Genomic DNA, 12,217 nt, shown 5'->3' with positions numbered 1-12,217 from the left:
ACCACAAAACTCCTGGCAGGATCTTATTGGTGGCCGCACAGGGCTCGGGACATTAAAAATATATTCAGGCATGTGCCTCATGTGCTCGGGTTAGCCTCCTTAAACAGAGAGTGGAGACGTACGCCGACACACCGCGGCGTTCCACTTCAACTTATGCTCTGGGAGGTTTTGTCGCTCCCATTGTCTCCCACGTGTCCCTTCTTAAACCTGGCGATCTTGCCGCCTCTGATACCTTCCACGTGTCCCGGTTTTCCGTGTCACCTACCGGGACATCAGACTTGCCTTCGGACGAGTCTGAGGCCTATGCCGCTGATGGGCACAAGGTGGTGGATTGGAAGGCTCAGAGGGGAGGGGGCCCTAGGAGGGGGGGGTAATGTTAGGCGTCAGGTTTCTGCGTCTGCTCTGCGGTCTCCTGCTGTCTATCTACTGCAGAGAAGAAAACTTTGCAGCAGACTGCTCCAGAGACTAAGTTCCTCTGTGCTCATACTGGGCATGCTCATGAGACGATCTCCCATTGGACATCGGGAGTCATGTGCCCAGGTCCTGCTCCAGATCTCTTTGGTCCATCTCGGAGATCTGGAAGGTCCCGCACGGCTATAAAAAGCGCGCATGACCGGTCGGCCATGCGCTAGTATAGACTATACTTGCTATGTGTGAATGGTGACAGATGTATGATTCTGGTGACTGACTTATTAAGAAACACCTTCCCTCTGATATTTCGCATGTGGATAGGGAATTAGTTCAGCAGTCAGCGGCAAGCCTTAGGCTATGTGCACACGATGCAGATTTGCTGCGGATCCGCAGCAGATTTTTCCGCGCAGAAACGCTGCAGATCCGCACTGTGATTTACAGTACAATGTAAATCAATGAAAAAAAAAAGCTGTGCAGATGATGCAGAAAAATCAGTGCGGAATTGCTGCGGATTTAAAAGAAGTGCATGTCACTTCTTTTGTGCGGATCTGCAGCGTTTCTGGACCCCTCCATTATAGAAATCCGCAGTGGCAAAAACTGCAGAAAATCCGCACAAAATCTGCATCAATTCCGCGGCAAATCCGCACAAAATCCGCATAAAAACAGCGGCAAATCCACTGCTGCGGATTCTGTGAGGAGATGCGGATTTTGTGCAGAAAATTCTGTACCATTTTTCCTACGTGTGCACATAGCCTTAGGCCACTGTGCACACCGCACCTCTGTGCTAGCGTCCGACATTGCGCCTGCTTTGCAGCTGTGTCGTCCTGCGGCAGTGTCCTACGCCGCGCTGCAGTTGCAGCCCTTTTTGGCGCTCGCAGTAGCGACGCCGAACACTCGGTAGGTCTAGCCGGACGCAACTCCTCTGCCTTAGGTCCTGCTCCTGTGACCGAATACCATGTGTGCATTTACCTGAGGCCTGTGACACTAAAAGGCTCAGTGTTTTTGTATGTTTATGTTGCGGCGCCTCTGTGTGTGAGCAGAGCCCGCTCTGCGCACTTCGGGTGAAGTCTAACCCCTGCGCATTATACCGCCATATTGCTTATCTGTCATTACCTAGCAGTGGTGTAACATCTACTGCACGGTGGACCCCGAGCGGCGAACGCACTTTATTATTTATTTTTATTTAGTGCGTTCCACCGTTCCCAACAGTTTCTTGTAGTTCTTGACCAAGTTTGCACACACTGCAGCAGGAATTTTGGCCCACTCCTCCATATAGATCTTCTCCAGATCTTTCAGGTTTTGGGGCTGTCGCTGGGCAAACATTGAGTTTCAGCTCCCTTCAAAGATTTTCTATTGCGTTCAGGTCTGGAGACTGGCTAGGTCACTCCAGGACCTTTAAATGCTTCTTACGGAGCCACTCCTTAGTTGCCCTTGCTGTGTGTTTCTGGTCATTGTCATGATAGAAGACCCAGCCACTACCCATCTGCAATGCTCTTACTGAAGGAAGGAGGGTGTGGGCCAAAATCTCACAATACATGACTCCATCGATCCTCCCTTCAATACCGTGCGGTCGTCCTGTCCCCTTTGCAGAAAAGCAATCCCAAAAGTATGATGTTTCCCCCACCATGCTTCATGGTTGGGACGGTGTTCTTGGGGTTGTACTTATCTTTCCTCCTCCAAACACAGCAAGTGGAGTTGATACCAAAAAGTTCTATTTTGGTCTTGTTTGATTACATGACCGTCTCCCATGCCCCCTCTGGATCATCCAGATGTTTTTGCGAACTTCAAACAGGCCTGGACATGTGCTGGCATGAGCAGGGTGACCTTGCGTGCCCTGCATGATTTTATTCAATGACAGTGTAGTGTGTTACTAGCGTTAATGTTTGAGACTGTTGTCCCAGCTCTCTTCAGGTCATTGACCAGGTCCTCAGGTGTAGTTCTAGGCTGATTCCTGACCATTCTCAGAATTATCCTTACCCCACGAGGCGAGGTCTTGCATGGGTCCCCAGAACAATGAAGAATGACATTTATCTTGTGTTTCTCCCATTTTCTAATAATTGCCAACAGTTGCTGCCTTCTCACCAAGCTGCTTGCCTATTGTCCTGTAGCCCATCCCAGCCTTGTGCAGGTCTACAAATTTGTCCCTAGTATCCTTAGACAGCTCATTGGTCTTGACCATGGTGGAGGGTTGGAGTGTGATTGGTTGAGCGTGTGAACAGGTGTCTTTTATACAGGTAATGAGTTCAGACAGGTGCAATTAATACAGGTAATAAGTGCAGAGTAGGAGGGCTTCTTAAAGAAAAACAAACAGATCTGTGAGAGCCAGAATTCTTGCTGGTTGGTAGGTGGTCAAATACTTATTTTATTATTTAAAAATCATACTATGTGATTTTCAGTGTATTATCTTTAGATCCTGCCTCTCAGTTGAAGTGTACCTATGATAAAAAAAATGACAGACCTCTCCATTCTTTGTAGGTGGAAAACTTGCAATATCGGCAGTGTATCAAATACTTATTGTCTCCACTGTACATTATATATTTTTATGTATACAGCCTATATGTGCGGCTTACTCTCAGCCGGTAGATATGTGTGTATATGGCCTGTTCCTGGTGGGCATACATTTACGTTAGCTCAGTGATTAGCCCACAATGTGTATATATATATATATGGTGGATATAATGTGTCTGGTTGGCTATGTTGCCCTGAGCAGTACTGTCTGTCAGTACCCAGACCCCACTGTGTAGGAGCGGGGGCACAGTCACCAGGAGCCCCCCGCTATACAGTACACACACAGCTAGTGTACAAGGCTGGCCCCGCCCCCTCATCACCACAACAACACTAAAAGTCACGCGCTCGCCAGTCACATGAGCCCCGAGGGCATAAGATAGGCCAATCATGTTTCGGGATTCGTCATGGTGGGTGGGACTTTAACCACGATATATAAGAGCCCCGGCGCCGGGCAATGCCTGCTGTTCCTGCGACTCATCCGGCTCACAGGTACTTTGGTCAGTGCTGTGCAGTTGGGTGGAGGAGGGGTGGTGGAATGCCTGGAACGTGCTGTGTTCGCCGTCCCGGTGTGTTCGGTACACGCGGGCGCTAGCAGTGTATCGTCCCTTATTGCTGGCGCTCCCCACAGCGGTGCGCTGCAGTGTTGTGTAATGTCCCCTGTGGCTGCCCTCCATTGCCCTGCCTGCGCCCCCTCCCGAGGAGGAGTCAGCTCTCGCCATAAGGCTGCAACGCCCCATTGTCCCATCTCGGCACCACTATGGTGGGGGGCTCGGAATGGCGGCAGCTTCCCCTCTAGCCTTGTCCTGGCTGTGTTTATTACACGAGTCAGCTGTTAGGTGCCTATGGGATGGCTGTATGGAGCGTGGGGTCTCTCGTGGGATGGCTGTACGGAGCGTGGGGTCTCTCGTGGGATGGCTGTACGGAGCGTGGGGTCTCTCGTGGGATGGCTGTACGGAGCGTGGGGTCTCTCGTGGGATGGCTGTACGGAGCGTGGGGTCTCTCGTGGGATGGCTGTACGGAGCGTGGGGTCTCTCGTGGGATGGCTGTACGGAGCGTGGGGTCTCTCGTGGGATGGCTGTACGGAGCGTGGGGTCTCTCGTGGGATGGCTGTACGGAGCGTGGGGTCTCTCGTGGGATGGCTGTACGGAGCGTGATACAGTGGGGTATGAGGTCTCTCTCTCCTCTGGATGACAGTAGTGTGCCTTGTAATGGCGGTATGTAGTGTTGCTTATGGGATTGCTGTACATAGTGTGTGATATAGTAAGGGCTCTCCTGTGAGATGGCGGTATGTAGCGTGCTATAGTGGAGGATGAGGGCTCTCCTGTGAGATGGCGGTATGTAGCGTGCTATAGTGGAGGATGAGGGCTCTCCTGTGAGATGGCGGTATGTAGCGTGCTATAGTGGAGGATGAGGGCTCTCCTGTGAGATGGCGGTATGTAGCGCGCTATAGTGGAGGATGAGGGCTCTCCTGTGAGATGGCGGTATGTACTGCGCTATAGTGGAGGATGAGGGCTCTCCTGTGAGATGGCGGTATGTAGCGCGCTATAGTGGAGGATGAGGGCTCTCCTGTGAGATGGCGGTATGTAGCGCGCTATAGTGGAGGATGAGGGCTCTCCTGTGAGATGGCGGTATGTAGCGCGCTATAGTGGAGGATGAGGGCTCTCCTGTGAGATGGCGGTATGTAGCGCGCTATAGTGGAGGATGAGGGCTCTCCTGTGAGATGGCGGTATGTAGCGCGCTATAGTGGAGGATGAGGGCTCTCCTGTGAGATGGCGGTATGTAGCGCGCTATAGTGGAGGATGAGGGCTCTCCTGTGAGATGGCGGTATGTAGCGCGCTATAGTGGAGGATGAGGGCTCTCCTGTGAGATGGCGGTATGTAGTGCGCTATAGTGGAGGATGAGGGCTCTCCTGTGAGATGGCGGTATGTAGTGCGCTATAGTGGAGGATGAGGGCTCTCCTGTGAGATGGCGGTATGTAGTGCGCTATAGTGTTGGCATGCTAGTGGTGCACTACTAACTGACTGGAGTTCAGCTACCTACAAATGGTACCTGACCCTCTTTCACAATTTTAACTCTTATGTGGTGGGCTGCCCTTGGCTGTGCATGGTGGATAGTGTGCCACCTACTGCCCATAATAAGTAGTGATGGGGCACTCATGCCTGCATTCACCTGTGTGCAGCCTGAGCCTGGTGGGAGTAGTGTCTCCTATGGGATGACTGTATGTAGTGTCCTTATCCGGGCAACTGCAGTGTCATGCTGCTCCACTGTGTATAGCCATACAGGATAACAAATGTTTTTGGTTAGTACTTGTCAGTATTACAGGAGCCATGTGCCTTAACCCCTTTTCTCCTCACTCTTCCAGCAACCATGACACTATACATACTTGCCATCGGGCTTTGTTTGGCTACTGTTCTTGCTGCTCCCACAATAGACCCAGCGTTGGATCAACATTGGCAGCAGTATTTGACTTTTTACTCCAAATCCTATAAACCAGTAAGTAACTCTGGATTTCCAACCACTAGCTGTAAGTTACTTGTCGCTTACTGACTGGACAAGTGATGGGTTCAAAACTTGGGTTTTATGTCTGTGCTGTAAATTACTGGTGATGGTAACATGCCAATTTTTTATTTTTTTTAATTGCTAAAGTGTCTGCTACTGGACAACCTTCTCAGACATCCCCAATATGCTGAAATAAAGCCTAATTACTGCCCTGAACTGGAATTGCTGAGGGCTGTCCCCAACTTTCTACATTGAGTGCTGCTGATGGGCTCTAGTGCGTGTGTTGTAAACCGCTTCATGAGATCAGTGAGTGACGGTGCACTCCAAAAAGTGGTTTCTTGACAGTAGGCAATTGTATGTGGTTCCTCCTCCCTCCCCCACATTGGAGACCTTCTAAGGGATCAAACATGGATTTGAAGGAGTTTGCAAAGGGTAAAGTCCTCAACTCTAAAACTAGCATGTGCAGTGCACAATGTGTGGTGTAAAATACACCCCTGGTGAGTTCTCAAGTACAAATTCATGGAATGAACAGTAGTCTACAAATACAAAATCCATACGGAGCTGTGTGCTAAGCGGCCCCTAGATATACCTGTATTGGCTCTAAAGTGGATATGACACCTGAAGGTAGTGTACATGGCTGGTTAGGAGCTGTTAATGTTTAGAATTTGGAGGTTGTCCGTGGTCTACTTGATATTGAAGCATTAGATTTAGTCTCTTTTTCACCTGACTGTCTCTAAATGATTGGCAAGTTTTCTAATGTAGCTATACTAGGTCTTCCCTGGCTTCCCTCTTCACTTCAGTTCTATACTGGTTTACATGACTACAGACTGGACTATCCATATCACTTGGGGGGGGTTTGTGTGAATTAAATTGCTTATTATCTCTGGTGCCTTGTTAGGCTAGCATTCCATGAAGGTACCAATGTGACTGCAAAGATGAGTGCTCATCGGACCCAAAGCAAAACTTTGGTAGTACTTAAACATTAATCAGTGGACCTAAAGATTAATTTTTTTTTCTCCATAATTGATTGGTAAAATTTTCTTTTCTTTCCAGCAAGAAGCTGGCTGGAGGCGAATGCTGTGGGAGAAGAATCTGAAAATGATTGAAATGCACAACATGGAATCTGCAATGGGAAAGCACACTTACAGGCTTGGCATGAATCATTTTGGTGATATGGTAAGCATGTCAGGGAGTCTTCGTTGTACACTCGGGGTGTGCATAGTAGATATACATACAGATCAGGAGTTTGTGAAGGCTTTCATGTGGAAGGTCACTAGCGTACCTCTTGCATGGGTCATTTCTATTAAAGAGGTGCCAGTCTCCCTCTGCCCATGGTATTGTAGGTGGCATACAACAGGTTGTGTGCAATATTCAGGTCTTGGTCTCTTGTTTTAGACTACAGAAGAATTTGCGCAAGTAATGAATGGCTACAAACAAAAGCCTACCAGGAAAACTGGGTCCACTTTTATGTCGCCAAACAACTTTGAACCCCCCAAGAGCATTGACTGGCGCAAAGAAGGATATGTAACACCAGTCAAAGATCAGGTACGTGCTTGTGTAAGGGAACTACAAAACAAGTGGTTTTGATTTTGTAGGCTGTATCTCTTTAGAAGTTGTCTCAAAATGGTGATGTCCTTTTAGGATAGGTCATCGATTTCCAATCGGTGGGGGTGCAACACCCAGCTCCCAACCCCCTTATGGATAAATACATAGTTTTATTTTTTATTTTAGGGTCAGTGTGGGTCATGCTGGGCCTTCAGTGCCACAGGAGCTCTGGAAGGACAACTCTTTAGAAAGACTAAGAAGCTGGTGTCCCTAAGTGAGCAAAACCTCGTTGACTGCTCTAGACCAGAAGGCAATCAGGGCTGCAATGGAGGGCTTATGGATCAAGCTTTCCAATATGTCTTGGACAATAAGGGCATTGATTCTGAAGAGTCATACCCCTACATTGGCAAGGTAAGCCTCGTCTCAAGCTTCCATGCTCAATGTGACTTTCTTTACAACTTGCATGATCTGACTATTTCTGATCACCGCAGGATGACCAAGACTGTCAATACAATCCTGATAACAGTGCTGCAAATGATACTGGCTTCACAGATATCACATCTGGCAGTGAGAAGGATTTAATGAAAGCCATCGCTTCAGTTGGTCCTGTGTCTGTTGCAATTGATGCTGGACACCAATCATTTCAGTTCTATCAGAGCGGTAAGTTATACCAGGTTTGTTATACACTGGGATGGGACTTGCCAGTCTGCCATAATTCTGGTACAGAGTGCAATATATAGCATTACAATGAAACACTCCAAAGTGCCCTGGATAAAACTTCACCTCCTATACATAGAACAATACGACAGACAGCAACAACCCTGGCACATCCTGCAAACACGTTTCCTGCAGCGGTGCTCCAGGTGTGCCGAACATCTGTGGAGAAAATCTACATGAAGATTTCATCTGTTATAAGTTTATGCTCAGAACATACAACACTGCCCTTCACTTCTCCAAACCTATTTCAACACCCTCATCACCTCACTGTCCAATAACCCTAAACATCTCTTTGACACTTTTCATTCCCTACTCAACCCAAGAGTGCAGACCCCAACCACAGAACTTCGAGCTGACAATCTGGCGAATTACTTCAAAGAAAAAAAAATTGACCAGATCCGACAGGAAATTATCTCCCAATCACCTCATACCATGCATTTTCCTCCCTCCCCCAGTGCAGCTAGCTCACTCTCTGATTTTGAACCAGTCACAGAAGTAAGCAGGCTCCTTGCATCTCGCCCAACCACTTGCACCAGTGACCCAATTCTGTCACAAATCCTCCAGTCTTTCCCCTGCTGTTGCCACCCACCTGACAAAAATATTTAACCTCTCTTCTGGTATCTTTCCCTCATTTAAGCATGCCATCATACATCCACTACTTAAACCATCCCTCGACCAAAACTGTGCCGCTAACTATAGACCTGTCTCTAATCTTCCCTTCATCTCTAAACTCCTGGAACGCCTGGTCCACTCCGTCTTATCCGCTATCTCTTTGATAACTCTCTTCTTGACCCTCTCCAATCCGATTTCCACTCTACTGTAACTGCCCTCGCTAAAGTCTCTAATCTACTAACAGCTAAATCTAATGGTCATTATTCCATGCTGATTCTCTTGGAACTCTCTGCAGCATTCAACACTGTCTTTCACCAGCTCCTCCTCACTATGCTCTGCTCCATTGGCATCAAGAATACCAGTCTCTCCTGGTTTTCCTCCTATCTCTGACCACTCCTATACTGTATCTTTTGCTGGCTCCTCCTCCCCACATCTTCCACTTACTGTTGGGGTTCCTCAAGGATCAGTCCTAGGCCCCCTCTTCTCCTTGTACACTGCCCCTATTGGTCAAACAATCATATTTGGTTTCCAGTACCATCTCTATGCTGATGACACCCAATTATATGCTTCTCCTGACATCACGCCTGCCTTTTTAGAAAACACCAGCGATTGTCTAAACCAGTTGTTCAAACTCCAGTCCTTGTGGACCCCAACAGGTCAAGTTTTCAGGATTTCCTTAGTATTTCACAGGTGATGGATGTATCATCAGGAACTCTCACATGTGTAACACTATGGAAATCCTGAAAACATGACCTGTTGGGGTCCGAGGACTGGAGTTTGGGAACCACTGGTGTAAATGCTGTCTAACATGTCTTCACTATATCTGAAACTAAACCTGTCAAAGACTGAACTCCTTGTGTTTCCTCCCTCAACTAATGTACCTATACCCGACATTGCCATTTGTGTGTGGTTTCACTATTCCTCCCCAGCAACATGCCCGCTGTCTTGGGGTCATACTTAACTTAGAGCTTTCATTTGCCCCTCACATCCAATCACTGGCTTGCTCTTATCTGAACCTCAAACATTTCTAGAATTCAACCTTTTCTTTCTTTTGACTCCACAAAAACTTACTGTTTCTCTTATTCATTCTCGTCTGGACTATTGTAACTCTTCTAATCGGTCTCCCTCTTACCAAACCCCCCCCCCCCCCTCCAATCTGTCTTGAATGCTGCAGCCAGGATCATATTCCTCGCCAGTCGTTACACCGATGCCTCTACCTTGTACCAGTCTTTACACTGGTTACCCATCCACTCCAGTACAAACTTATTACCCTCACCAACAAAGCACTCCACAGCTCAGCAGCACCCTATATCTCCTCCCTTGTCTTAGTCTACCACCCTACCCGTGCCCTCCGGTCTGCTGATGACCTAAGGTTAGCATCCTCGATAATCAGAACCTCCCACTCCTGTCTCCAAGACTATTCACGTGCTGTGGCAATTCTTTGGAATGCACTACCCAGGTCAATACGATTAGTCCCCAATCGCTACAATTTTAAGCGTGCCCTGAAAACGCATTTATTCAGACTGGCCTAGCGCCTCAATGCATTAACCTAACTATCCCTGTGTGGTACAGTCAAAAGTTTTACCATAACCAGGTTCCCTGCATCATGTTCCACATACTTTATGCATCTATTAGCCCTCTGTGTCTGTACTGTTACACACTTAACATTATGGCTGGTCCATACAATCAGGGCAACTGTTACCACCCACCTTTCGTGTCTACCTCTTTCCTCATAGATTGTAAGCTTACGAGCAGGGCCCTCATTCCTCTTGGTATCTGTTATGATCTATGTGATTATTGTTATGCTGTAATGTCCATCATCTGTACAAGTCCCCTCTGAAATGTAAAGTGCTGCAGAATATGTCGGCGCTATAGAAATAAAATTATAGTTTTTGTAAGGTTTGATTAAGAAAGGCTTGTCTGAGGAGTCAGGATTCTCGCTGTTTTATCTGCATGTTTAATTTATAACTTTAATGGAGTCTTGATACAATGTCTCTTTACTGCCAATACATCTAGGTATATACTACGACCCAGCCTGCAGCAGCACAGATCTTGATCATGGTGTCCTTGCCGTTGGTTATGGATTTGAAGGAGAAGATGTTGATGGCAAGAAATACTGGATAATTAAAAACAGGTAAGTGGGAATAAGTGTGAAAATCAGGGCTGTGGAGTCGGTAAGCCAAACCTGCGACTCCAACTCCGACTCCTCAATTTCCCTTACACCGACTCCAACTCCGACTCCACGACTCCGACTCCCACATATATTGCTTATATTTGAGTGAAAAATTTATTGTAGTACAATGTGAACCTCAGACATTTAATCATTTTTATGATCCAATAATCAAGATATTTTAGATAGAACAGAATATATATTGGTGTACTACCCGGTTTTCATTCTTTTTGGTACAGATGCGATATGGATAGACAGATATGGATAAATGGATAGAGCAGATTTCTAATCTGCTTTTGCTATTGAAAACATTATCTATGAGCTCAAACCTTTCAGGTGATGCAGTTTTTTTAAAAAGATCAGCTTTTGCAGCTGAAAAACGTATCCTCAAAAAACACAGGAAAAACACTGTGTGAATGTAGCCTTAGATCAGGAATATAACAGCCATTTATAGGACATTTCATAACTTTCCCAAACTCCTATGAAAAAATATTCAGCACATCCTGCATTGAATTACTGTACCCAATTTATTATATATTTTCGGAGTCGGTCCATTTTATACCGACTCCAACTCCGACTCCACCAAAATGAGCACCGACTCCGACTCCACAGCCCTGGTGAAAATCCAGAATGTAACAATTTTATTGACATGGGCTCCTCTGACAACACTTATCCAGGTATGCACTGGCTGATGGGTCTCCTTGTGCTCACTAGTATACAGCATGGATTTTCTGTTTGGGGCAAAAACCTTTTGCTGTAAAGAATCCGCATTGGTAAATGATTTCTGGCATGTGTTTAAAGATGTTGTCCAGTCTAAATGATTCTGCTGACTTGTCAATTTAGACCAGACGACCCCCTCCACTTGACTATAACACAGTAGTTGCAAGAAACTTGTGGGATGTAGTGAATGATCACTCGGCAGAATAGTCTACAGTGGTAGCAGATTACACAAATGCGTTGCTCTGCCTGGACATGTATAACCTTGTTTGTGTTCTCTTTTTTTTTTTTTTTTTTTTTTTTCCCTCATAGCTGGAGTGAGAAGTGGGGTGACAATGGTTACGTCTACATTGCCAAAGACAGAGGAAATCACTGCGGAGTTGCGACATCTGCTAGCTATCCTCTAATGTAGTTATACAAAGACTCTTCAGACAATGGACATATGTTCTAATATTTTTTTAATTTGAGTTTTAAAAGTTGTGGATATGCTGCCGGATCACAACTATATGCTGGGAAACCTCACCACTGCGTTGTCTTAGTACTGTCTAAATGTTTTTATTTTGATGTTTTTATATTGTAAAATAAACTTGTTTATTCTAACACCACAAGGCTTGTCATACTGCAATAGTCGTGGCACAGAATTGGAAGTAATGCTTGGGAATGTAGTAGTCCTGTGACGTATGCTCCTTCCACACGTGTCCCCCTCCTAGCAGAATGCTATACATCAGTCTAATGCCTCACTCTCATCACAAAGTAAACTCTAGGACCCTTGTAAGCAGTGGAAGTCACACATAGCGACGCACCAGTGATCCCGACAACGATATCAACTTATCAGGATCGCTGGTGTTGCTACATGATCGCTGGTGAGCTGTCAAACAGGCAGCTTCACCAGCGATGCCGAGCAGGCACGTCACTGTGTACGTTAGTTACCAGTGCACTGATGCAGGGAGCTGGTAACTAAGGTACACATCAGGTTTCTAAGCAGCACGCATCACTTAGAAACCCAATGTGTACCTTGGTTACCAGCTCCCTGCACCA

At 46.6% G+C, this 12,217-nt stretch overlaps 1 protein-coding gene across 3 annotated transcripts; it reads left to right on the top strand.

Annotated features, from left to right (window-relative positions):
- The first annotated feature begins 3,266 nt into the window (after positions 1–3,266).
- CTSL (cathepsin L) lies at positions 3,267–11,777 on the top strand. Of its 3 annotated transcripts, none has more exons than XM_073545983.1 (8): positions 3,267–3,408; positions 5,282–5,412; positions 6,472–6,594; positions 6,814–6,963; positions 7,150–7,374; positions 7,455–7,623; positions 10,309–10,426; positions 11,492–11,777. In XM_073545983.1, exons 1-8 carry the CDS (start codon positions 3,324–3,326, stop codon positions 11,589–11,591), a joined length of 1,101 nt encoding a protein of 366 aa, XP_073402084.1. In that variant the 5' UTR covers positions 3,267–3,323; the 3' UTR covers positions 11,592–11,777. The 3 variants fall into 3 exon arrangements, with proteins under 3 accessions (XP_073402084.1, XP_073402085.1, XP_073402086.1); XM_073545984.1 differs by having other exon boundaries at positions 3,359–3,416; XM_073545985.1 differs by lacking the exon at positions 3,267–3,408 and adding an exon at positions 3,427–3,485.
- The last annotated feature ends 440 nt before the right edge of the window (positions 11,778–12,217 follow it).

This window comes from Dendrobates tinctorius, unplaced genomic scaffold, assembly GCF_039654945.1.
Source record: "Dendrobates tinctorius isolate UK_male_01 unplaced genomic scaffold, ASM3965494v1 ptg000144l, whole genome shotgun sequence".
Taxonomy (NCBI): domain Eukaryota; kingdom Metazoa; phylum Chordata; class Amphibia; order Anura; family Dendrobatidae; genus Dendrobates; species Dendrobates tinctorius.
This window is presented reverse-complemented; position numbering and strand designations above follow the sequence as displayed.

Excerpts from the sequence above, each read along its gene's own strand:
- CTSL (XM_073545983.1), top strand. The coding sequence starts at position 3,324 with ATGGTGGGTGGGACTTTAACCACGATATATAAGAGCCCCGGCGCCGGG. Across the intron at positions 3,409-5,281 it reads GCGACTCATCCGGCTCACAG|CAACCATGACACTATACATA; the intron begins GTACTTTGGTCA and ends TCACTCTTCCAG. Across the intron at positions 7,624-10,308 it reads ATTTCAGTTCTATCAGAGCG|GTATATACTACGACCCAGCC; the intron begins GTAAGTTATACC and ends CAATACATCTAG.